Here is a 22,862-nt window from a genome sequence, read left to right on the forward strand (position 1 = left end):
TTCATAGATACAGGTTATCTATCTATATTGATACACACACTAAAAAACAGCAGTGGTAAAGACCACACTTGCTATTGCCAGAGCAGTAAGTATACTTAACAGCAGATGCAATGCAGAATTATACGATGCATAAATCATTATTTTTATTTATTAAACACAAATATAAAATGTTCCACTATATCACCATAAGACCGTCTAGGTCAATTCCATCATGATATTAAATATATTTATTTGATGAATTTAAGGAATGTTTTCTGACATCACATCAGCTAAACAATGTCACAGTCATCCACAAAACTTCCTCATTTTAAGCATTAGGCTATGAATGTGCGCGTGAGTGTACTGTGCTCTGATTTGCGACAGGGTTTTCTTGACACAGATTTGGCTGCACCAAGGTAACTTAAACTAACATTTTCTGAACGTATCTTTTTTAACATAATTTATCATGTTTTAACAGATAGCATAGTAGATAATGCCGTTTTAATAGGGTTAATGGGGAGGACAACAATAACGTAATCTCTGAATTTTCAATTATACGTTGGTTTGGGGTTGCATATGTTAAAGCACAGAGATTATAGATAACATTTAACTAAATAGCTAACATAAATCGTTTTGAATTCTGACTGTCATCTGATACAAAACTCATAAACACTGCACAGCAGACAGCATACATGAGTGTGATTTTTAACAAATTAGGCAGAGGTAAAGAAATAGCTTTAAATAGTGTATCAGTTTTGGTGTGTGTGTCTGTGTGTGAATTGTAGGCCTATGCATTTTTTTTACCTGTTGAACAGTTAACTTAGTTTCATGAAGAACAGCAATTGATCACTTCCCATAGTTAACCACAGTATAAGAGGGACATTATTGTGTATTGGCTTAAAGGACCAATGTGACTGATGTAGTTTATACGTCTGATGTTTTTGATCTGGGAAAGTTTTTAGAAATGTTGTGGATCAGGTTTGGTGGCTTGGGTTGTGAGTGTTCCAGTAAATTACGTGTGAGGCAGTAAGGATGTTCATCCGTTTTTTCAAAATTAATATCATAACCTCTCATCATGTTTATGTGTGCCATTTATATCTATGCATTTTGCACTTACAGTGCATTAGTTACAGTGGACATTTATACATCAGTATGTGAATGCTGTGGCATTGCATGCACTATTCTGTTCTAGTCAAACTGTTTTTGAGAGCCATGACAAATCTAAACTGGGTCAAAGCTTTCTTATATCACAACCTGACACCGGTAACAAAATAACTTTCCGAAATACCTAAATACATAATAATGGGTGACCAGACAATCTTGTTTAAAACACCCTTTTTTGAGCCCTGACTTAAAATATTATTTTTTTACCAATATGTTAAAATCTCAACATAGTCTGAGATTTGTAGACATCGATAGATTTGTATTCTTCTTATCCTTTGGTTTTTACTTATTCTTAATTTACAGGTGCACACACCACGGCCCTTCTAGTCCATGGCTCTAAAGGTAAATGTTTGTTTGTGGGTCACCTGTAGACCCAGGCACTATATTTTTGTGTGTATACACAGTCTGTGTAGCAGTTTATTAAAGGGACAGTAAGTAGGATTTTAAGTGTTTTATTAATCAAAATCAATGTCTTTATTCATAAATATGTCCTCGTTGGTGTCAAATGACCTCTGTCAGCGATCTTACTTTTCTTTGTAAGCTTATAATTTCTACTCTTTACTTACATTGAACGGTTAAGTCCAAGGAGAGGGACAAAAAGCACTAGCCTACCAACACGTTTCCACAACGCGTTTCATTCAGAACACGTGAACCAGCTGCAACGGACAAGGAGATCAGTGATTACATAACGGCTACCGTAGTTGCAACATGCATTTGGAAAAGCGAGGTGCTAGAGAGCACTGTTAGTTTGAATGCAAAATACAATTTCACCACTAGATGGGGGTAAATCCTACTTATTGCCTCTTTAAACTCTTTTTAAACCATCTCATGTTTTAATCCTGAACCTGATCTTAACTCTATGTAAAAAAAGCGTTGCTGTACAAAAGTGTACTTCATTTATAATATTATATATATACTATATATATATTATAGTTTTTTTGTTTCCTGTTCTTTGTCTATGTTAAATGTATTTGTTTGTCATTTTCAACAAATCAATGTTTTCCAGCAACAAGACCTACTGCGAGATTTACAGAAGTGCTTTTTGACCAACCTGAAAGTTGAAGACAATAAAGAGACAGACATGCAAAGAGATCGGTGTGTTCATGAACTTAAACATTGTTGTTTTGTGGTTATCTGTGTGTGTGTGTGTGTGTGTGTGTGTGTGTTTCTGTAAGCCTTCAAAAGAAAGACAAGCATTGTTCTTTTGTGCTCAGGATTAATACAGTTTTTTTATTTGTGGGTGTACATTAGTAATGAGAGTCTTGATATACGGTGTACGGAGTTTCCCGATTACTCAGAGGAGGTCCGTTCCATTATCAAAGCTGGATGGCTGGAAAAAACTCCTCCAAAAGGGTGTGGATATATTTGATTTAGTTCTACTTGAATTTGTATTCTGAGATCTTGTGGATTGGTTCATTATGGAGTGGCGTGTATAAAAATGTGTTGTGGTTTCAGTGGAAAGATTTACCAACGGCGATGGGTGCAGCTGGATTCAGAATATTTGAGATACTTTCAATCTGCCAAGGTAAATGGCACATTTCACAAGACTTTTTTTAAGATGTCAAATAAATCTTTGGTCTCCCCAGAGTGCATATGTGAAGTTCTAGCTTAAACCACGTAGATAATTTATTATAGCATGTTTAAATTGTCACTTTGTAGGTGTGGCAAAAATGTGAAATTTTTTGGGTGTGTCCTTTAAAATGCAAATGAGTTGATCTCTGCACTAAATGTCAGTGCCATGGTTGGATAGTTCAGATTAGAGGCAGTATTATTCCTCTCTGACATCACAAGGGGAGCCAGAATTCAATGACCTTTTTTTCACATGCTTGCAAAGAATGGTTTACCAAAACTAAGTTACTGGGTTTTTCTATTTCACATTGATAAAAGCACTGGGGACACAATTATAGCACTCAAATATTTAAAAGTCAGATTTTTTGTCCCCTTTAAAGGGATAGTTCACCAAAAAATGAAAAATCTGTCATAATTTTCTCATCATCATGCTGTTCTAAACCTGTATGAATTTCTTCATTCTGATGAACACAAAAGAAGATATTTTGATAAATGATGATAAGCGCACAGCTGGTAATCATCGACTTCCCTTGAAGGAAAGCCAAATACGATTAAATTCAATGGGCACGGTCAACTGTGTGCTTACCCTCATTTATTAAAATATCTTTTTCATCATTTATCACAATACTTCCATAATATTTGTTTTCCTACTGTGGAAGTCAATGGTTACAAAAGCTGTTCGCTTACCATCTTTTATCAAAATATCTTCCTTTGTGTTCATCAGAAAAAATAAATGTATACAGGTTTAGAACAGTATGAGGGTGAGAAAATGATGACAGATTTTTTTATTTTTGGGTGAACTATCCCTTTAAGTTACTTTTCCTTTATTTATCAATCAATCAAGGTTTTACTATCTTTCCTGCATTTTACTGGAAATCGTGAGGTTAAAATACATTAAATTTTTTGAGAAAAACAGATTTCCTCATTCACCAGATAATTTACTTTCATTCCATAGTGACATAGTAAAAATTCTGCCAGTAAATGTTTATTTAAAGGAAGTTGTTATTTGTTTACTTGCCCTGGAGTCTCTACTTACTTTATCTCTATGATAGGAGGTGTATTCAAAAAGGATGATATCTCTGCGATGTGTGGATAAGGTGGTCAGTGTTGGAGATGTCCGATTTGAGGTCCACAGTGAGAACCGGACTTTTCTGTTCCGAGCGGAGAACGCTGGTATTAATTTACCTGCACTATTTCACTTTATACAGTGTATTCAGGTTATGCCCCATTCACACATCATGTTGTTTATGTTGTGTGTACTTTTCAGAGGAAAGAAATGACTGGGTGTGTTGTCTTGAAAAGGCTCTGAGTAATCGCACACACAGCGTTGAAGCCCAAAGTCTGTTCTTTAAGCGTAAAAGTGTGGATTTTAGTTTCGAGGGCTACCTGGAGTTGACGTCACCACGCACAAAAGTCTACATGATTATAAGCGGGGACAAACTGTATCTCTTCAAGAACCGTGAGGTGTGAAATTGTGGACGCACAATCTGTAGCAGGCTTTAGTTGAAACGATTAATTATATACCCCTACTGGCCCCATGGTAGTCTCATTGATTTTAATAGCTATATATAAAAACAATATACGTATATACACTTACCTAAATGATTATTAGGAACACCTGTTCAATTTTTTATTAATGCAATTATCTAATCAACCAATCACATTGCAGTTGCTTCAATGCATTTAGGGGTGTGGTCCTTGTCAAGAGAATCTCCTAAGCTCCAAACTAAATGTCAGAATGGGAAAGAAAAGTGATTTAAGCAATTTTGAGCATGGCATGGTTGTTGGTGCCAGACGGGCCGGTCTCAGTATTTCACAATCTGCTCAGTTACTGGGATTTTCACGCACAACCATTTCTAGGGTTTACAAAGAATGGTGTGAAAAGGGAAAAACATCCAGTATGCGGCAGTCCTGTGGGCGAAAATGCCTTGTTGATGCTAGAGGTCAGAGGAGAATTGGCCGACTGATTCAAGCTGATAAAAGAGAAACTTTGACTGAAATAATCACTCGTTACAACCGAGGTATGCAGCAAAGCATTTGTGAAGACACAACACGCACAACCTTGAGGCGGATGGGCTACCGGGTACCACTCATCTCTACTACAAATAGGAAATAGAGGCTACAATTTGCATGAGCTAACCAAAATTGGACAGTTGAAGACTGTAAAAATGTTGCCTGGTCTGATGAGTCTCGATTTCTGTTGAGACATTCAGATGGTAGAGTCAGAATTTGGCGTAAACAGAATGAGAACAAGGATCCATTTTGCCTTGTTACTACTGTGTAGGCTGGTGGTGGTGGTGTAATGATGTGGGACATGTTTTCTTGGCACACTTTAGGCCCCTTAGTGCCAATTAGGCATTGTTTAAATGCCACGGCCTACCTGAGCATTGTTTCTGACCATGTCCATCCCTTTATGACCACCATGTACCCATCCTCTGATGTCACAAAGCTTAAATCATTTAAAATTGGTTTCTTGAATATGATAATGAGTTCACTGTACTAAAATGGCCCCCACAGTGACCAGATCTCAACTCATTAGAGCATCTTTGGGATGTGGTGGAATGGAAGCATTGTGCCCTGGATGTGCATCCCACAAATCTCCATCAACTGCAAGATGCTATCCTATCAATATGGGCCAACATTTCTAAAAAAAATGCTTTCAGCACCTTGTTGAATCAATGCCACGTAGAATTAAGGCAGTTCTGAAGGTGAAATGGTGTCAGTATTAGTATGGTGTTCCTAAAAATCCTTTATGTGAGTGTAGTATGTCCATGTTTATATATGAATGTGTTTCTGTATAGGAATATTTTTATGGTGTTGGTGTCACAGATGTAGATATGCGAATGGCCCACGTGAATGATACAGATAAACGCACGTTCACACTCATAACTCCATACAGAACATTCAGGTAAACATTTTTCTGTAAAGATACTGAAACGATACAGAAGAAAGATCAATGAATTACTGTCTGCATCTCTCTCGCTATAGTTTTGTGGTGGAATCAGAATGTGAGAAGAAAAGATGGCGTGACTCTCTTAATGAGGCTATCAGTCGCTCTTTATCATGTGACGGAGTGTGTGAGAGTTTGTGGCGTGTTTCATCAAACAAACTGTGTGCGGACTGCAGTGCTTCAATGCCCGAGTGGGCTTCCATCAACCTGTGTGTGCTGCTGTGTGAAAAATGCGCAGGTACAGACAAACACTCATCAGATACACAAACACGAACGCATGACAATTGCCCGTGAATGTGTACACTTATGTTATAACAGGTATGCACAGAAGCCTAGGTCAGAATGTATCAAAGGTTCGCAGTTTGAAGCTGGATGAGCGAGTGTGGACCGAAGACCTCATGAGGGTCAGTGGATAAGCTGCAGTATCTCTGTTCTGTTTAAAGGTCTCGTTCTTTCTGTGTTTTTGAAGCTTTGATTGTGTTTACAGTGCGCAATATAACATGTGTTCATGTTTCACGTGTAAAAAAGCATGGTATTTTTCACACAATTTACTTATATAGCGCTGTTTTTACTGTCCTAAAAACGGGCTGATGTCTTCCTTGTTCTGTGAAGTCCCTCCTTCAGAAATACGTAATGAGTTCTGATTGTGTTGTTTGTTTAGTGTGTTGTGATTCGATAGCAGCTTAGCTTGCCGTTAGCTTAGCTGGCGACTGACTTATTCCTGTGGGCGGAGTTTAGTCAAAAAACTGTTCTACTGATGTCATTAAAGCAGGAAGTAGAGGGCTGTAGTCCAAACCGGCCATTCGCTGTAGGCTTTGAAAGGGGAATTCTGTTAAAGAAAATATATAGCCTGGTAGTGATCTTTGAACTTTATCATTTTACAGGTATTATTTATGCTATTATAGCAACATTACATAATACCTGGTTTAAAAAATTGGATCACAAAGGACGTGACCTTTAAATCACTGTTGTGTCTATTTATTAAAAAGATGTTAGTGTTCTGGATGCTTGTTGACGTCTGATAATTTCGCAGGTTTTTCTGCAGCTGGGTAATGGCAAAGCAAATAAATTCTGGGGAGCAAATATTCCCCCGAGCGAGAGTCTGTGTGTAAATGCGAACGATGCGCAGCGTCTGCAGCACATCACAGCCAAGTACCAGCATGGAAAATATCGCAGATACCACGCACTCTATGGCCAACAGGAGGCGCTCAATAGTGTTAGTCAATACAGTACGGTTTTAAATAAATGAAAAGATAATTTACATCAAACGAATGTCTTTTGTCGCTCACATCCTTTTAATAATTAAGGTTTTTGTCTTGTTTTTTAGGCTCTTTGCAAAGCAGTCCAATCTGCTGATTTATTGGAGACTCTTTCATTGTTGCACTGTGGGGCAGATATCAAGTGTCACACTGGTATCCCAGAATTCCCTTCTCCGCTGTCTCTAGCCAAACGCAGCGGTCAGTCTACGCAAGTGGAGTTACTTACGCAGAACCTAAACACAGGTAGACGAATTCATATGTATAAAAACACAGCATAGAGTATGAATGTGTAATATAGATGACATTGACACATTTTCTTATTTTCACAAAGAAATATAAACTGTACATTGAATTTAAAGAAGTATAAAGTTGTATTGTTCTAAGAGTAGAAATTTGTATGTGTGATTGTGTGTATTTCAAAGAGAGAAGGAAATACAGACTGCAGAAGAGAGGATCACTGAATTATTATTAATTAGTTTTGTCTTGTTTTTTTCTTTCTTTATAAACACAGAGACATTGGAAACAGTGTTTAAAGATGAACCCATTAAGTCTCAATGTGGCTACCTTTGTAAGACCAGCTCATCAGCTCGCCCAATCACAGACCACAAAAACAAAACAGGTGGGTGGAGTCTTTATGGCTTAAAGGGACATTCCACTTTAAAAAAAAATATATGCTCATTTTCAGCTCCCCTAGAGTTAAACATTTGATTCTTACCGTTTTGGAATCCATTCAGCTGATCTCCGGGTCTGGCGTTAGCACTTTTAGCATAGCTTAGCATAATCCATTGAATCTGATTAGACCATTAGCATCGTGCTAAAAAATAACCAAAGAGTTTCGATATTTTTCCTATTTAAAACTTGACTCTTCTATAGTTAAATCGTGTACTAAGACCAACGGAAAATTAAAAGTTGTGATTTTCTAGGTAGATATGGCTAGGAACTATACTCTCAAACTGGCGCAATAATCAAGGACTTTGCTGCTGTAACATGGCTGCAGCAGCCGTAGTGATATTACGCACTGCCTGAAAATAGTCCCCTGCTATTGAAAATAACAATAGCAATAGCGCTATGCTAATGGTCTAATCAGATTCAATGGATCGTGCCAAGCCATGCCAAAAGTGGTACCACCAGACCCAGAGATCAGCCGAATGGATTCCAAAACGGCAAGAATCAAATGTTTAACTCCAGGGGAGCTGGAAAATGAGCATATTTTCAAAAAAAGTAAAATGTCCCTTTAAAGTATCCCTGTAGTCGATAACTTTGTCCCTTAAATCTGATCTTTGAGCATCAAAACAGCATATGTAAAATGTAATTTTCTTTTCTCAGACTTTACTCGGCGTTGGTGTTGTCTTAAGGGCGGAGTATTTAGCTATTATAGGAATGACCATACCAGCACCAGGTCTGGTGGCATGAAGACCTGTGAAATCGTCTGCTTGTCTCTCAACAGCCCAGGGAAACATGGGTAATACATTTGAACCAATATCAATTTCATGTGATAATATCAAATTTGTGTGCCATGTTTATGTTATCCTCGTTTCTGGTTGGCTGGCAGCTATGAGCACACTTTTGAACTGTACTCTGAGGATGGCCGAGTCTACCTGTTTGGGACCGATGATGAAAGCATTTTCAAGAGCTGGATCAAGGCTATTTCCGTGGTAAGCATCTGGTTTGTTTTATTGTAGCTCGTATGAACATGGCAATATCATATTATACCACATTATGAGGTCAAGCAAGTCGGATAGGTTGATACTAATACCTCTAATTAAATATTTTATCATTGTTAACTTTTAAACATTTCAAAGGTTTATTTTACTTTACATATATTTTATTTATTATACAGTATGCTTTCTTGTGTCAAACTTCTCTCACTTTCTTTATTCAGGCTATGTTGCCTCCTGTGCTATTTGATGCTTGTGGACCGTGTGAACGTCTGGGCCGTCTGCGGTGCATTGAAGGCAGTGATGGGATTGGTTGGTTTTGTTTGAGCGGCTTTAAACTGCACGTGTTGCTGCAGGACACTGTACAAACAATCGATCTGCGCAAACTACTCTCACTCAGTGAGTTACAGCACACACACACACAAGATTGTTTTAGGGCACCTCATAGACTCAAACTAGGAGAATGACAAGTAGAGCCAAATCTATGTGCACACACACACACACACACACACACACACGCACACACACAGAGACCATCATGTAGTGATGTCATGTTTTATGTAACTGAATGTTTTTGTGCCCGTGTGAAGCTCTCTCTGACAGTGCTGGCTCTATGGTGCTGGTGTGGAGGGGTGGGACCCTGCATTTGCCAGCTGACCGCAGACCTCATTTTGTGGGCTGGCAGACCTGCATTCAACCAAAATCTGGTGTTGGAGATCAACTGCTTTCCCATCAGCAGCTCACCGAACTTGATGTCCCTGTGATTATCGACCGTTGTCTGGACCATGTAACATGTTATGGTATAATGCACAAGCATACGTCTACACCTTAAGCATTACATTACTGTCACTTTAAAGAGCAACTATGGTCTGATTCACGATTTTACATTTCCTTGGGTGTGTAAGTACAGACTCTGAGTCATGTTAACAGATATGTTAATGATATGCAAAAGGTACAAATCTCAAAGTAAACAATGATGTGAGTTATCGTTCCCAATGTAAATCTCTTCTTGGACTACAACAAACACCAGGGGCGGACTTACCATTAAGCAAAGGTTGCAATTGCCTTGGGCCCTGAGCTACCAAGGGGCTCCAAAACGCAGGGGTGTACTTGGTGAGCTGCCACTTTTTGCCCCTGGTAATCATCAAGATTCCCAGAAACCTATCTAAATTTAGTTTGATTGGGTATTCTATTTAATAATTTTTGTGTTTTTCAGTGTATTTCCATAATTTTTTTAATGTTATTAATAGGCTTTTGTTCTCTGAAATTTCTGTTTAGCCCCACTAAAAATTGTAATTTATTTCCCAATCTGTACACGAATTCGCGATGAATTATTTACAGTAATAAATGTTTTATACAAAAATATTTTGGGAGGTATTACATAAATCATACATTTGTGTTTAAAGGTAGTAATGTGTTGCCATTTTGGGTTTGCTGCTATGTCATGGTGAGGACCCCCACCCCCATAAGACTTCAATTTGAGCACTGGTCAGAACAGTGTTGTGTTTTGACATCAAGTCACTGTTGGATCTTGACATCTGATCAAAGTTGGCTTTACATCAAGACCCAAACTTGGCCTGATGTTAAGACCCAACTTTGGCTTGACATGAAAATCCAACGTTGATCCGACGTCAAGACCGTTGATCTGAAATAAAAATCCAACGTAGATCCGACATCAAGACCAAACGATGATCCGACGTCAAGATCCAATGTTGATCCGACAACAAAATTCAGCGTTGATCCACATTGATCCGACGTCAAGACCCAACGTTGATTCGACGTCAAGGCCCAACATTGATCTGAAATAAAAATCCAATGTTGATCCGACAACAAAATCCAGCGTTGATCCACATTGATCCGACGTCAAGACCCAGCGTTGATCCGACGTCAAGACCCAACGTTGATCTGAAATAAAAATCCAATGTTGATCCGACGTCAAGACCCAACGTTGATCCGACGTCAAGACCCAGCGTTGATCCGACGTCAAGACCCAACGTTGATCCGACGTCAAGACCCAACGTTGATCCGACGTCAAGACCCAGCGTTGATCCGACGTCAAGACCCAGCGTTGATCCGACGTCAAGACCCAGCGTTGATCCGACGTCAAGACCCAGCGTTGATCCGACGTCAAGACCCAGCGTTGATCCGACGTCAAGACCCAGCGTTGATCCGACGTCAAGACCCAGCGTTGATCCGACGTCAAAATCCAACATGACGCTTTACCATCCACTGTAAAAAGTCAAGTGTTCACCCTGTGTTTATCAACAGCGATAGAGTTCTTACCACCCATTTTCGTCTCGTAGTATTATGTTTTTTTAAAGTATTTTTAATTTAAAATATATTGTGGATGTGGGATTAGATGAAAATATATTAAAGAAATTCATTACAAAATGTATAAGTAAGAAAGTAAAAAGTACACACATGTTATACCCATCTTTCACATCAGTGGGGTACTGCAGTAAGGTTAGTAAAAAATCCAATCATAGTATTCAAACATTTTGTGTGTGTATATATGTATATGTATATATATATATATATATATATATATATATATATATATATATATATATATATATATATATATATATATATATATATATATATATATATATATATATATATATACATATTTAATCTCAACCTCATTGGGGGCTGAAACTTGGGTAACTTCTAGAAAAACGGTTGTGTGCTTTAAGAGAGAAACAGAAAAGTACAGTAACGGCGCATTCACACTTTTAATGGGTGACGTCATGCGTTGCCGAACTGAATTGTGGATTCGTCGGCGCTGCGTCAGTGCCATTGCTCGCAGCAGAAGTTGAACATTTCTCAACTTTTCAAGCTGCAATGCGTGCGTCAGCCAATCAGATCGCATTATGCAAATAACCTAGGCAGAGCCAGCTGAAGACTGGAGCATGTGTACTGGCCACTGTGATTGGCTGTTGGCCACGCTTCAGACAAGCCTTCCGTTAAACGTTTGCACCGTAAGGGTTGCGTTTGGTAAAGGGGGCATAGAGTGGGGGCCCAATACATGGATTTGCCTTGGGCCCCCAAATCACTAAATCCATCCCTGTACCCGTAAGTAAGAGTTTATGATAAAAGAGACACTTACGTTACAAAATACTTGCAAGACACTTACTTAACATTTGACACATGAGATTAAGCAAGGTCTTGCAAACGCAAATGTTACTATTATCCCAAACCCTTTAGACATGTGTGCAGCAGGCACTTATTTTGACGGATGATGCACATGGTTCACATGACGCACCGAACACATATTTTGAAGTGATGAACCACACACGATGGGCTAAATACATGATGTGACCAGCTTGTGACATGTTGTGTTGGTTGCAATTTAAAAACTCACCACTAGATGCCACTAAAAATCTACAAACAACACTTTTAACTGCCTTTATTTTTAAGCAAAACAAACACATTAAGTGTGATTCATTATTTTTTTAAAAAAAAACGAAAATATTATGTTTTGTATATGAATCAAGCCTTAAATGCATGCAAGCATAATTCTTTCACATTTTATTCCAGGACTTCAGAATTCAGGAATCTACCGGAAGAACGGTGTGAAATCTCACATTACCAGACTCATGGAGAGGTTTCAAAATGATGCACGAAGTGTAACATGGAGCGAGTCAGAATATTCGGTGGATGACGTAGCAAATGTGCTAAAACGGTTTCTTAGGGAGGTCAAAAATGGAGTGTTGAACGGACAGGAAAATGGAAAGAGCTGGCTTCAAGCTGCTGGTAAAGAATATGAGACCATATACAGCTCAGGGAGTGAGAGTAGCTCAATGTTGTTTAACAAGTTTTTTTTATCTCTGCAGGTCTGGAGGACAAAAGTGAGAGGATTAACAAATATCAGACTCTTCTCTCATACCTACCGGATGTCAACAGAGCAACACTCAAGGCCCTTATACATCATCTGGTTTGGTAAAATGTTGTCTTTTTCATGCTGTTATACAAGGTCTTCCTTGGTTAGCCATGAGCCATTCATGCTGATCTTTCCAGCTGGTTGACCTTTTAAACTAGCTAAATGATAATGCTATATACGGCATAATATATCTTTGGAAAATGTTTAACTAGTCGAAATGGCAGGCTTTTGCTGTTACTTATGTGATGCTCAAAGTCCCGTTCAGACTGTCAGCGACTTTCTCGCTATGTGTCGCCTCTCTCTTTCAATGAGGTGATTAGGAGGCATTCCTTATTCTTGTTGTCCTAGTATCAGTAATAGATAGTGAAAACAGAGTAACCATCCACTGCAGTAATTGTTAAGAGATGATCAACATGAGGTCCAATCCTTCACGCCTATTGGTAGTCACTTACAAAAGTCGCACATTATTTGCATAAAGTTGAACTTTCTCAACGTTGGTGGTCTGAATGTTTCCCTCTAAATATACCTGACTTAAAATGTTTTGCTTTGTAGTGTTCAGCACCTGTCGGACGAGAATCAGATGACAGTAAAAAACCTTGGTATTGTGTTTGGTCCGACGCTCTTTCAGAGTGATGGAACGGATAAAAAAGCATGTCGAGTGGTGGAGGATTTGATCCAGAACTACTGCAGTATTTTTAATGTAAGTTTGTCTTACAATAAAAGAACCCTACTGTTTAAAGCGTAACTAAACCCCTGGTCAGAGCCTGACTCCACCCACTGGCAATATTTGTAAAATGCAAGAAAAGTGGGCAGATCCCAACGGAGATAGAGGGGATGAACTAAGCTCGTACCAAGTGTGTGATGAGATCATAACACGGGCGTGGTGAGCTTGAAACTGCTTACATCACAAGTTATTTTTTGGACACAACATCCAATAGGAAAATTAAACTGCAGTAGCCATCGTTCAACCTGAAGAGGGCAGCACTCAGACGTTTATACACCATATATTGTAGTATTGAAACCGGAGCCGTTTCTCAATGTCAAGGATACTTCCTTGGCAGGACTAGTCCTTACAAGTCACTTCCTTCAGAGGCTAGGTGAGGCTCCTTTTAAGCATTCGGAGAACACTTTAAATGGAACGGGCTAGCAAGTGCATGTCATTGCGTGATTGAAAGGTGATTGTGGGTGATTTCAGCGCGTGAAAAGCGGGAAGGATACACATATGCATCCTTTCCTGTATATGGGATATTTCTCGAACGAAGGACTCAGTCCTTGGCTGAAATTTCGAGGATCCTCGACATTGGAACAGTCCTTCGACGGACGTCGATGACGTAGCATCCTCGAAATTCTGGCTTCCGAGGATCCTTCCTTGACATTGAGAAACGGCTCCGAATGCTCTTTGATCGCCCCCTGGGGGCTGGCTGCTGTACAAGTCATAAACCCGCCCTCTCCATTCAAACTAATGGGACTCTGCTCTAAATAAAAAAATTATTTACACTTCCAATAAAAGTTTCCGAAAGATGGTTTTGGGACTTTCAGGTAGTTGTTATCACGCTGATATATGTTCATGTGTTCATTCGTGTGGTAAGTTTCATTTTAGCTAGTAATTTGATGCTATAGAAACGGTGCGTGTCGTTATGATTGCCGTGGTTGAATTGGTCGAGCGAGCGTTAAGGTGGAAGTTTGGTACCGTGACTCCGCCTCTGGCTCCACGGGCGATTCCTTCTGCGCATTCCTTGGCTCCAAACTGACGTTTTTACGTAACATGGCGGCGACCGTGGTCGGACATTTTTGGCTTCAATTCATTACAATGGTGGGAGGCGACGTCGCGTCGTCCATATTTTTTTGATTGATTGATTGATTGAAACACTTAATATCCAAATGTCAAAAAACTTACTAAAATCAATGAACAGCACTAATAAAGCATCATTCTTACAGACCATTAACTAAAAAAATTTGGTTTAGGGTTTAGTTACTCTTTAAAAATGACAATGGTATTTATTTATACATTGTTTCAATGTTCAAACTGAATCTTGATACTAAATAGTTTTAATAATTTTAACAGATACATTATTTTGTTAGTTATTACATTGAACAGAATATTGAACACTGCTTTCAATGAATCAAAGAATTGCATTTGATGTATAGCTTCTGTTGCAGGTCTCGCAGTCTGACCTACAGAGGCAGCTTAACTTGACGTCTGTCACCCTGAATAAACACAAAAAGGTCAGAGTTATAGACAACAAATAAAAGTCATCGACCACACATGTTACTATATTTTAGGATGTACTTATGTAACTTAAGGACTTTGATGTTATTAACTGAATTTTTGTAATCCAGAGGTCCATGAGTCAAAGCGCATCCTGCATCATTTGTACAGTTTATCTTGAAAGAAGAGAGGAGGAAACAGCGGTGCTTGTTAAGGTGGACATTTCATCCTAACACACTTAAAATGTATGTAATTGTTTGTATTTCTTCCTGGTTAGCGTGAGATTCATTTTGTTTTCTTTGTTAAGGTTTGGGCAAATATGAAGGCAGCTGAGTTGGTATCTGAAGTTTTGGAGCATAAAGGAATTGAACAGACCAATGAGGAGTTCTGGAGCTGCTATGAGGTTCTAGAGAAAGAGGAGATAGGTGAGATTTCATCACATGTAGGACCTTTTTGTTAAAGTAGCATTGATCAATGCGATACAAGTGCTTTGGTTGTCATGTTTAGAGTCAGTCACACAACTCAACTGGTGCTTGTATTTGTTTATTGGATTCTGATGAGTGTTTTTTTTAACAGAACGAACCGTGCACCACAATGAAAAAGTGCTGCCGCTCTATTTCACACTTGGGCCACAACAACACCTGCTGATCAAGAAGAATTACTATGTTGAGAGCATCAATAATTACCTGGGTATGTATCAGAAACATCAATGCATAGTGACTCTGAATATCTGTTATGTGTTTTAAAGCACCCATATTGTGCTGGAACAAGTTTAATGTTACAGATTCTTTATTTTGTGTTTAATTTAATAACACATTTTATTATTTAATGTATGTAATTCTTTAATGTTATCAATGGCATTAAGGGGATAGTTCACCCAGAAATGGGAATGGTGTCGTTGGTGGTTCACCCTCGTGTCGTTCCAGGCTCGTGAGACCTCCGTTTATCTTCGGAAGCACAGTTTGGGATGTTTTAGATTTAGGCCGAGAGCTTGTTGACGCTTCATTGAAAATCTACGTACGGTATACTGTCCATGTCCAGAAAGGTAATAAAAACAACATCAAAGTAGTCTATGTGACATCAGTGGGTCAGTTTGAATGTGTTGAAGCATCGAAAATACATTTTGGTCCAAAAATAACAAAAATTACAACTTTATTCAGCATTGTCTTCACTTTCGCGTATGTTGTGAGGCGCATGCGCGAGACTAAAGTCATGTGACTGCAGTGACGCAGATGACGTACGACGCAGCTGACGTGTTATCTGGTGCGCCACAGCTGGGTTTTTTTAGGGGTTTTTTGTGCGCCCGGGCTTCATTTACAGTCTGAGGGAGATGCACGCTGTAAGTTTGAAAAAAAAATTTTGCAAACATGTCTGAGGATAACACGTCATCCGCGTCAGTCACGTGACTTTGGTCTTGCGCATGCGCTTCGCGACTGATGCGGGAGAGAGGACAATGCTGAATAAAGTCGTAATTTTTTAACCAAAATGTATTTTCGATGCTTCGGCGCGTTCGAGCTGGCCCGCTGATGTCGCTTGGACTACTTTGATGATGTTTTCGTTGCCTTTCTGGACATGGACGGTGTGCCGTGCGTGGATTTTCAGTGGAGGGTCAACAAGCTCTCGGACTAAATATAAAACATCTTAAACTGTATTTCGAAGATGAGCAGAGATCTAACGAGTTTGGAACGACATGAGGCTGAGTCATTAATGACATTATTTAAATTTTTGGGTGAACTATCCCTTTAGGTACAGTTCAATGACCAACCAGAAAGCTTTAGAGCCTGGCAGCGTTCTTTCAAATGGACTTGTCAGTCAAATGGTTGGGAAAAGAATCAGCTGAGCACACTAAACGCATGAGGTCCGTACACATTAATCGGCCATTGAAGGGGCTTGACATGCTATGGACTAGACGGGAAGAGTGTTATAGTGCTCCAGAGGTTATCAAAAGAGCACTTTTCAAGCATATTGAAAATTTTCCAAGAATTTCAAGCAAATACTACTCAAAGCTTTACGAATTATGGAAAAAGAATCAGCCAAAGCTGATGGATACCTTCCAGGTCTGTCATATATGGACAGAGCTGGTGTATTAATCCCATAGTTCAAAAGCTACAATTTAATCTACAAGAAAAGTGGTTGTCACATGGATCTGGTTACAATGAGAAGTATGGCGTTTCATTTCCCCCCTTCGAGGTCTTGGTTGATTTCTTAGTCAGCTCAGCAAGCTAGAATACGGAATGACCCAGAGTTCAACTTTTCTAAATGTCGTTTCTTCCGTGAAAAGCCTTTGGAGGAACGTTTTGCATTTTTGAAAGAAAAAATAATCTGTTTCAAGTGTTGTTTAGCCACTACACATACAGCCAGGAACTGCAGATTTGTGACTAAATGTTCTGAGTGTGGAAGTGAGAAACACATTTCTGCACTACATCCAGGCCCAGCTCCAAAAGTTCAAGAAGTACGCCACCGACCAAAGCTCATTGCACTGAAGTTTGCAAAGGTGACCTTAGTATTAAGTCATGTTCAAAAATCAGCTTGGTGAAAGTTTACCCTAAAGACCAGCCTGGGGAAGAACTGAAAGTTTACGCGATCTATGACGAGCAGAGCAATAGGTCATTAGCTCATTCTAAATTCTTTAATGCCTTCAAAGAAAACGGCCCAGCTTCTTCGTATACCCTTAGAACTTGTTCTGAAGTGACAGACCGGACCATCGGTCGAAAAGCATCTGGCTACCAAATGGAGTCTGTAGATGGAAAGGTAATCCTCTCACAACCAAATTGGCTAGAGTGTAACAAGAAAGATTACCTTTGTAAACCATGACTTCTATGTTGATGATGGCTTAAAGTCTCTTCCTACAGTCAAGGCAGCAGTGGACCTGGTAAAAAACACACAGAGGACTTTAAACGGTTCCAACATACAGCTTAACCAGATAGCTTCAAACAGCAAAGAGGTTCTAAATCCCTTCCCACCTCAGGATCATGCCTGTGATCTCAAAATTTGGATCTGACATACTTCCTACACAGCGCAGTCTGGGATTGAATTGGAGTCTAAAATCTGACACTTTTAAATAGTTACTGATCCAAAACTCTTTACTTGTAGAGGTGTCCTGTTCACCATTAATAGCATCTTTGACCCCCTTGGCTTTGTTGCTCGGATTATAATCCAGGGCAAATTCATCATGAGAGAGCTTAATAACCAGAATGATGACTGGGACTCCCCTCTTCCCAAAGAAATGCAGGAAAAATGGGACATGTAAAGACTTTCACTTAAAAATGTAAGTAAGCTCCAGATTCCAAGATGTTACACAAATGTATCACCATCTCATCTTCTCTGATGTATCAACAAAAGCAATAGCTGCAGTGGCCTACCCCAGATTGACAGATTAATGTGGAATCAACCATGTTGGCTACTTCATGGGTAGTCACAGACAGTGAGCGCTTTCAGTTAAAATAGATCTGATTAATATTGTCTGAGACAGTAGTATCTAGTTGACAGATTACAACTCGCTGAGGGTGGAAACTATCGTATTGCAGGACTGTAAGTGGGCAGGGCTTTATCAATGTGACCTCACATTGATAAGAGAATAAAAAACCGAATGTATAATGAGACTGCTTTGGTTTAATGGGGAATAAAAAACAAGGAGCGGGTGGCTTTTTTTTATCGTAGGGTGGTTGTGTACTGTCAACACACATTATGTCCAAACACCTTGTAAATGTGGATTTTGCATAATAGCTGCCCTTTAAATATATGTGTTTCTGTCCACAGAACAGATATTGTTTTGGACAAGGATTTTTAAGGTTATAAGAAGCAATACTGTCAAGGTGTCAAAACCTTTAACTATTTGTGTATTTTACATACACTACAGTAGAACTAAACAATAAGACCTAGGCGTATATAACAATTTTTCAAGTGGATATCTCTACATAAGATAAAAACATTTGACCCAACTGTGTACATGTATTTATACGTACATGTATGGTGCATTGAGTGTTTGATTGGTTGGCAAAGAATTCTAGCTTAGTGATAACAAAATTATTCAAATGATCAAATAATAAAAATAACTTCCCTGTACGTTTTCTGCAGCAGTGCAATAGATGTTTATGTTTTTGTGTGCAGAAAATATCGAGAATGTGTTTAAGAGCGGCATGCTACGCGTTTGTGAGATCAAAAGTGAGCGCAGCCGAAACTACACGAGTCGTTACTGTGAGCTGTCTGGCACCACCTTCAGACTTCACAAAGAACTGCGGGTAAGTATCTGCATCTTTAAATTAACAATATGAGTGTAAATAATCACATGAATGAATTTACATGAATGCATAAAAAGTAATCGATAAATGTTTGATATCTGACGATTTCAGAATTCTGCATGTGAGAAGGAGTGGCCTGTCAAAGAGCTAAAGGTCTACAATGGTTACCGGGGCAAACTGCATTCACCCACATCGTAATAAACTTTATCTATATCACAACAACACCTACATACAAACACATAAACACCCATCTGCACAGAAAGTTTATTGTTCTCATATCTGTTTTTAATACAGGTGGGGAATAACACTGGTGTGCGACAAGCAGCAATGGTAAGTCTAATCCATTTCTTTAATATGTTTAACTGACTTGCATAATTGATTTGTATAAGTAATGGTCTTATGGAGTTTCTGCATTTTTTTTATTACTGACTGCTCACTGCATTTTTGTTTTAACATCTTAGTGCATCAAATATAAGAAATAGAAGTAAAACTATTCCCACTGTGCATAAAACTACACATTTACTTGTTTACACACCGTTTTGCTGGTTTTAAATTGGGCCTATCTCAGTCTGTCTGTGGATCTTTCTAGGTATCTGTGCTGTGATAATGAGGATGAGTTTATTGAATGGACAGCTACTTTCTTTAGCATTCAGGTATCATCTATGTAAAGGCTCATTTGTTTTTAATTATAACTCATTGTAGATAAAGTGTTGAATTAAACCAACTAAAAATGTTTATTTATCTCATAGTATGATGGTGACATCTGGTCCCCTCAACTGGTGAAGAAACCTCAATACACCTGATAGGTTGGATAACCTGAGGAAAAATATATGTGTTATACATTCACATAAAGTGTTTTTAAATCGACTGTCTCGATTTAGAGAATGAATCATTACAACCAGTAATGATTGTGTTATGTATTGTATTATGAGTTGAAAATTCCTATATCTTTGACCCCTACAAATGCTTTTGACTGATTCACTTAATGCAACATAAAGGTATTTGAATCTTAGCTACTGTAGGTATGAACTGAATATTTCTTTAAAAATAAATCACAGGAAAGGCTATTGAACAAATGCACAATACAACTTCATTTTCTAATATCATTTTTAGCTAATCGTTCGTATAGATCCTAATACTGCATGTTTTGGTAATACTTTTTGTAAGGTGCAATGTGACCGTTTATTTACATTATACTTTATAAACCAGAAAAATGTGAAACAAGTAAAGAATGGGAATGCTTCAAAGAGCTTGTATCTTTATTTATGAAATATGTTGGTACATTTTTATCATTACTTTTACTGTATGTTACCTTCTGTAATCCGTTCCCCAAACTAAACAATTTTGTGCCTCATATGTGTTATCGCTGTTTACACTGATAATAAATATTCCTTTCTCAAGTAATTCACATGCTTTGCATATTTTATAAATATTGCTTTTTAGCTTGTTTAAGATAAGATTCACAAATGTAGACCAATTTCTATAAAACCCAAGAACAGGGTCATCATAATGCTATATGGAGGATCAGTTAACTTCTACACATAAATGAGTAGATGTTTGATCATAAAAAATTTATAATGATCCTAAAACGACACTGCATGCATATGCGTTCCAATAATGTTATAACGTTTTGGCAATAATATGATAAGTTTATTATAATACGGTTCATTAACTGTAATAAATACATGGATACGGTAAATGGATGTCACCAGAAGACATCATTTATTTTGCAGAAAATGCAATTGACCACTAGGTGGACATGGATTTACAAATTAGTAAAGTCATGTGATTGACATTAGACTCTCTCTTCAGTTGTCAAACTTACTTGGCAAACATGTTGAAAGTTAAATTGCTATCTAATAGTCTTTAGTAAACACAGCTCATTTAGTTCCTGAACATACAATGCTATATGTTTAGTGAGTAAGGTATAGGATATACAAATATTTTAGAGTGTAAGCTATGTTAACTGACTATTGCTAACTAATTATTAAATTAGCATTATTTACTTTGTCAGATATACATCTATCAAATAACCAAAATTACATACAATTAGTCTTTTGTATGTCAGAGTGTATTGTCGCAGAGAAAAAGTTGCTTTAATCAGTGAGCAATGTTTCTTAAACCCCATACAGTGTGTATAAATTGCTTAAGCTGTTACATTAGCAGTAAGCTAAATAAATTGAAGAGTTTGGTTCCAAAACGAGATTCTCCGTTTTTAAAAATTTTCTCAAAATGTTTTTATTATTATGTTATCATGTTTTTATTGTGATATGGCTTAAATCAAAACAAACCAACTGCAGTTTGATTGATATTTATTGGAGATTTTTTTTAAAAAAGGGGTTTTATCCATCTAGTGGATAAAAGCGGTATTACAGCTTACCATATAAACTAGTCAGAAAAGCGTCTTTATCGGGTAAATATTAACTCATAATTGAAGAGATCACTCGTCAATGGCGTCGAAAGAGTTCATGTACATCCAAAATTATGTTATTTTCTCAATAACAATATGTTAATTGCTAAAAATAGATAGAAAAGTAAAAAACACTATGGGTACCTTCGCCTCTTGGCTTCCAATAAGGTGATTATTACATTATTGACTGCAGTTATTACATTTTTTACGGTTTTTTTCTTAACACTATCGGGTGCGTGCGCAGCATGGGGTCAAACTGTTCATACCATTTAGGCTTTCCTAACAGGGCTGAAAAATAATGACTTACCTGAAATGAAGTGAGAACTACAAACACAAGCCTCTTTGATCTTTGCATTGTTCCAGTCTGCACGTTTAACTCTTTCCCCGCCATTGCGAGTTATCTCGTCAATCTGCAATACCGCTATTATCCACCAGGTGGCGCTATTCCGCAACCTATAAAACCCGGAAGTATTGCCCTAGGGCAAACAGCTGTATATCCGTGTATGTTTTAAAGATCACTCTGCATCTAATCTCTATCAAAAGTCCTTCACAAAAATGGAATTATCTCAAAATTTGGTGTTTTTGATGAAACCTACACATATTTGAGAGATGATAAAAACAGAACACATGAAGGTTGGATGAAATGGATTTTTTTGTTTGAAAGCAGAGGGTCTGTTCTTTTATTGTATGTTTATTTAAAAAGGAGCATTTTCTGGAAGGCATTAAAATTTTGTGAAAATCATAAAAATTGCTGGCGGGGAAAGAGTTAATTGCTTGCAGCCACAGATGTTGTATTTTTTGTTTTTGAGATTCTGCAGGAATCCCAAAAAACTTAACGGCAGACCTGGTGCAATTTTCACAGCCCATGACGCAAATAGGCATTTTTGACCATACCGAATAATACGCAACTCAATCTGCTGTATTGACTTTTCTGACCCCGACATGCGCAGTGGGAACTGCCTGTGACGTGACCTGGTTCACGGATTTTAGGATTTTATCACATGACCTGCGTGCAAGCACGTGACTTGTGCTTGCGGCATTCTGAAAAGTTTAAATGTTTTTAACCCTATGCAGTGTGGACATGCCTGGAAAAAATGAGCGAGTCAACCCATCATCGTCACTCCCATCATGCGCGTGCATACCACGCGTCTACATTTGAAAAACGAACTTGAGCACGCAAAAGTCACGATATGTGAATCACCCTTTACAACAAAGCAGTGTGGGGCGGCTTTTTATATTGCTAGGCAACAACTGAGTAAGCTGTCTTGCCAATCAGATATTGAAGCGTGAGCTCTCTTTTGCTGTTAACTGTCAAATTAGCAGAAACTTTAAAAAGAGAACGCTTGCTCTGACCTTGATCGAGTGTGAGAGGTCACAAACACACAGGAGGCCGTGAGTGAGTGGAGTCCGGTTTTTTAAACGACTGTAAACTTTTGTCACCACAACGAAAGGCCTGCCTTTCCCCTCATTCGATTGGACAATGGAAAGACGTGAATGACGTCGGGCGCTTTTTCGCTTTCAGCGTTCCTTATAAACAATG

The 22,862-nt window shown here is 38.3% G+C and overlaps 1 protein-coding gene across 1 annotated transcript; it reads left to right on the forward strand.

The window, feature by feature from the left end:
- The first annotated feature begins 1,422 nt into the window (after nucleotides 1-1,422).
- Nucleotides 1,423-19,828, forward strand: arap1a (ArfGAP with RhoGAP domain, ankyrin repeat and PH domain 1a). Its single transcript, XM_073860263.1, has 28 exons — nucleotides 1,423-1,485; nucleotides 2,150-2,238; nucleotides 2,395-2,496; nucleotides 2,599-2,668; nucleotides 3,765-3,885; nucleotides 3,980-4,176; nucleotides 5,514-5,620; nucleotides 5,701-5,900; nucleotides 5,981-6,066; nucleotides 6,696-6,878; nucleotides 6,990-7,164; nucleotides 7,433-7,540; nucleotides 8,248-8,383; nucleotides 8,474-8,576; nucleotides 8,804-8,978; nucleotides 9,170-9,379; nucleotides 12,120-12,335; nucleotides 12,416-12,521; nucleotides 13,015-13,162; nucleotides 14,623-14,688; nucleotides 14,803-14,886; nucleotides 14,979-15,096; nucleotides 15,248-15,361; nucleotides 18,782-18,912; nucleotides 19,024-19,106; nucleotides 19,207-19,242; nucleotides 19,502-19,565; nucleotides 19,662-19,828. Exons 1-28 carry the CDS (start codon nucleotides 1,474-1,476, stop codon nucleotides 19,713-19,715), a joined length of 3,294 nt encoding a protein of 1,097 aa, XP_073716364.1. The 5' UTR covers nucleotides 1,423-1,473; the 3' UTR covers nucleotides 19,716-19,828.
- Nucleotides 19,829-22,862: the final 3,034 nt, after the last annotated feature.

This window comes from Misgurnus anguillicaudatus, chromosome 22 (assembly GCF_027580225.2).
Source record: "Misgurnus anguillicaudatus chromosome 22, ASM2758022v2, whole genome shotgun sequence".
Lineage (NCBI taxonomy): Eukaryota > Metazoa > Chordata > Actinopteri > Cypriniformes > Cobitidae > Misgurnus > Misgurnus anguillicaudatus.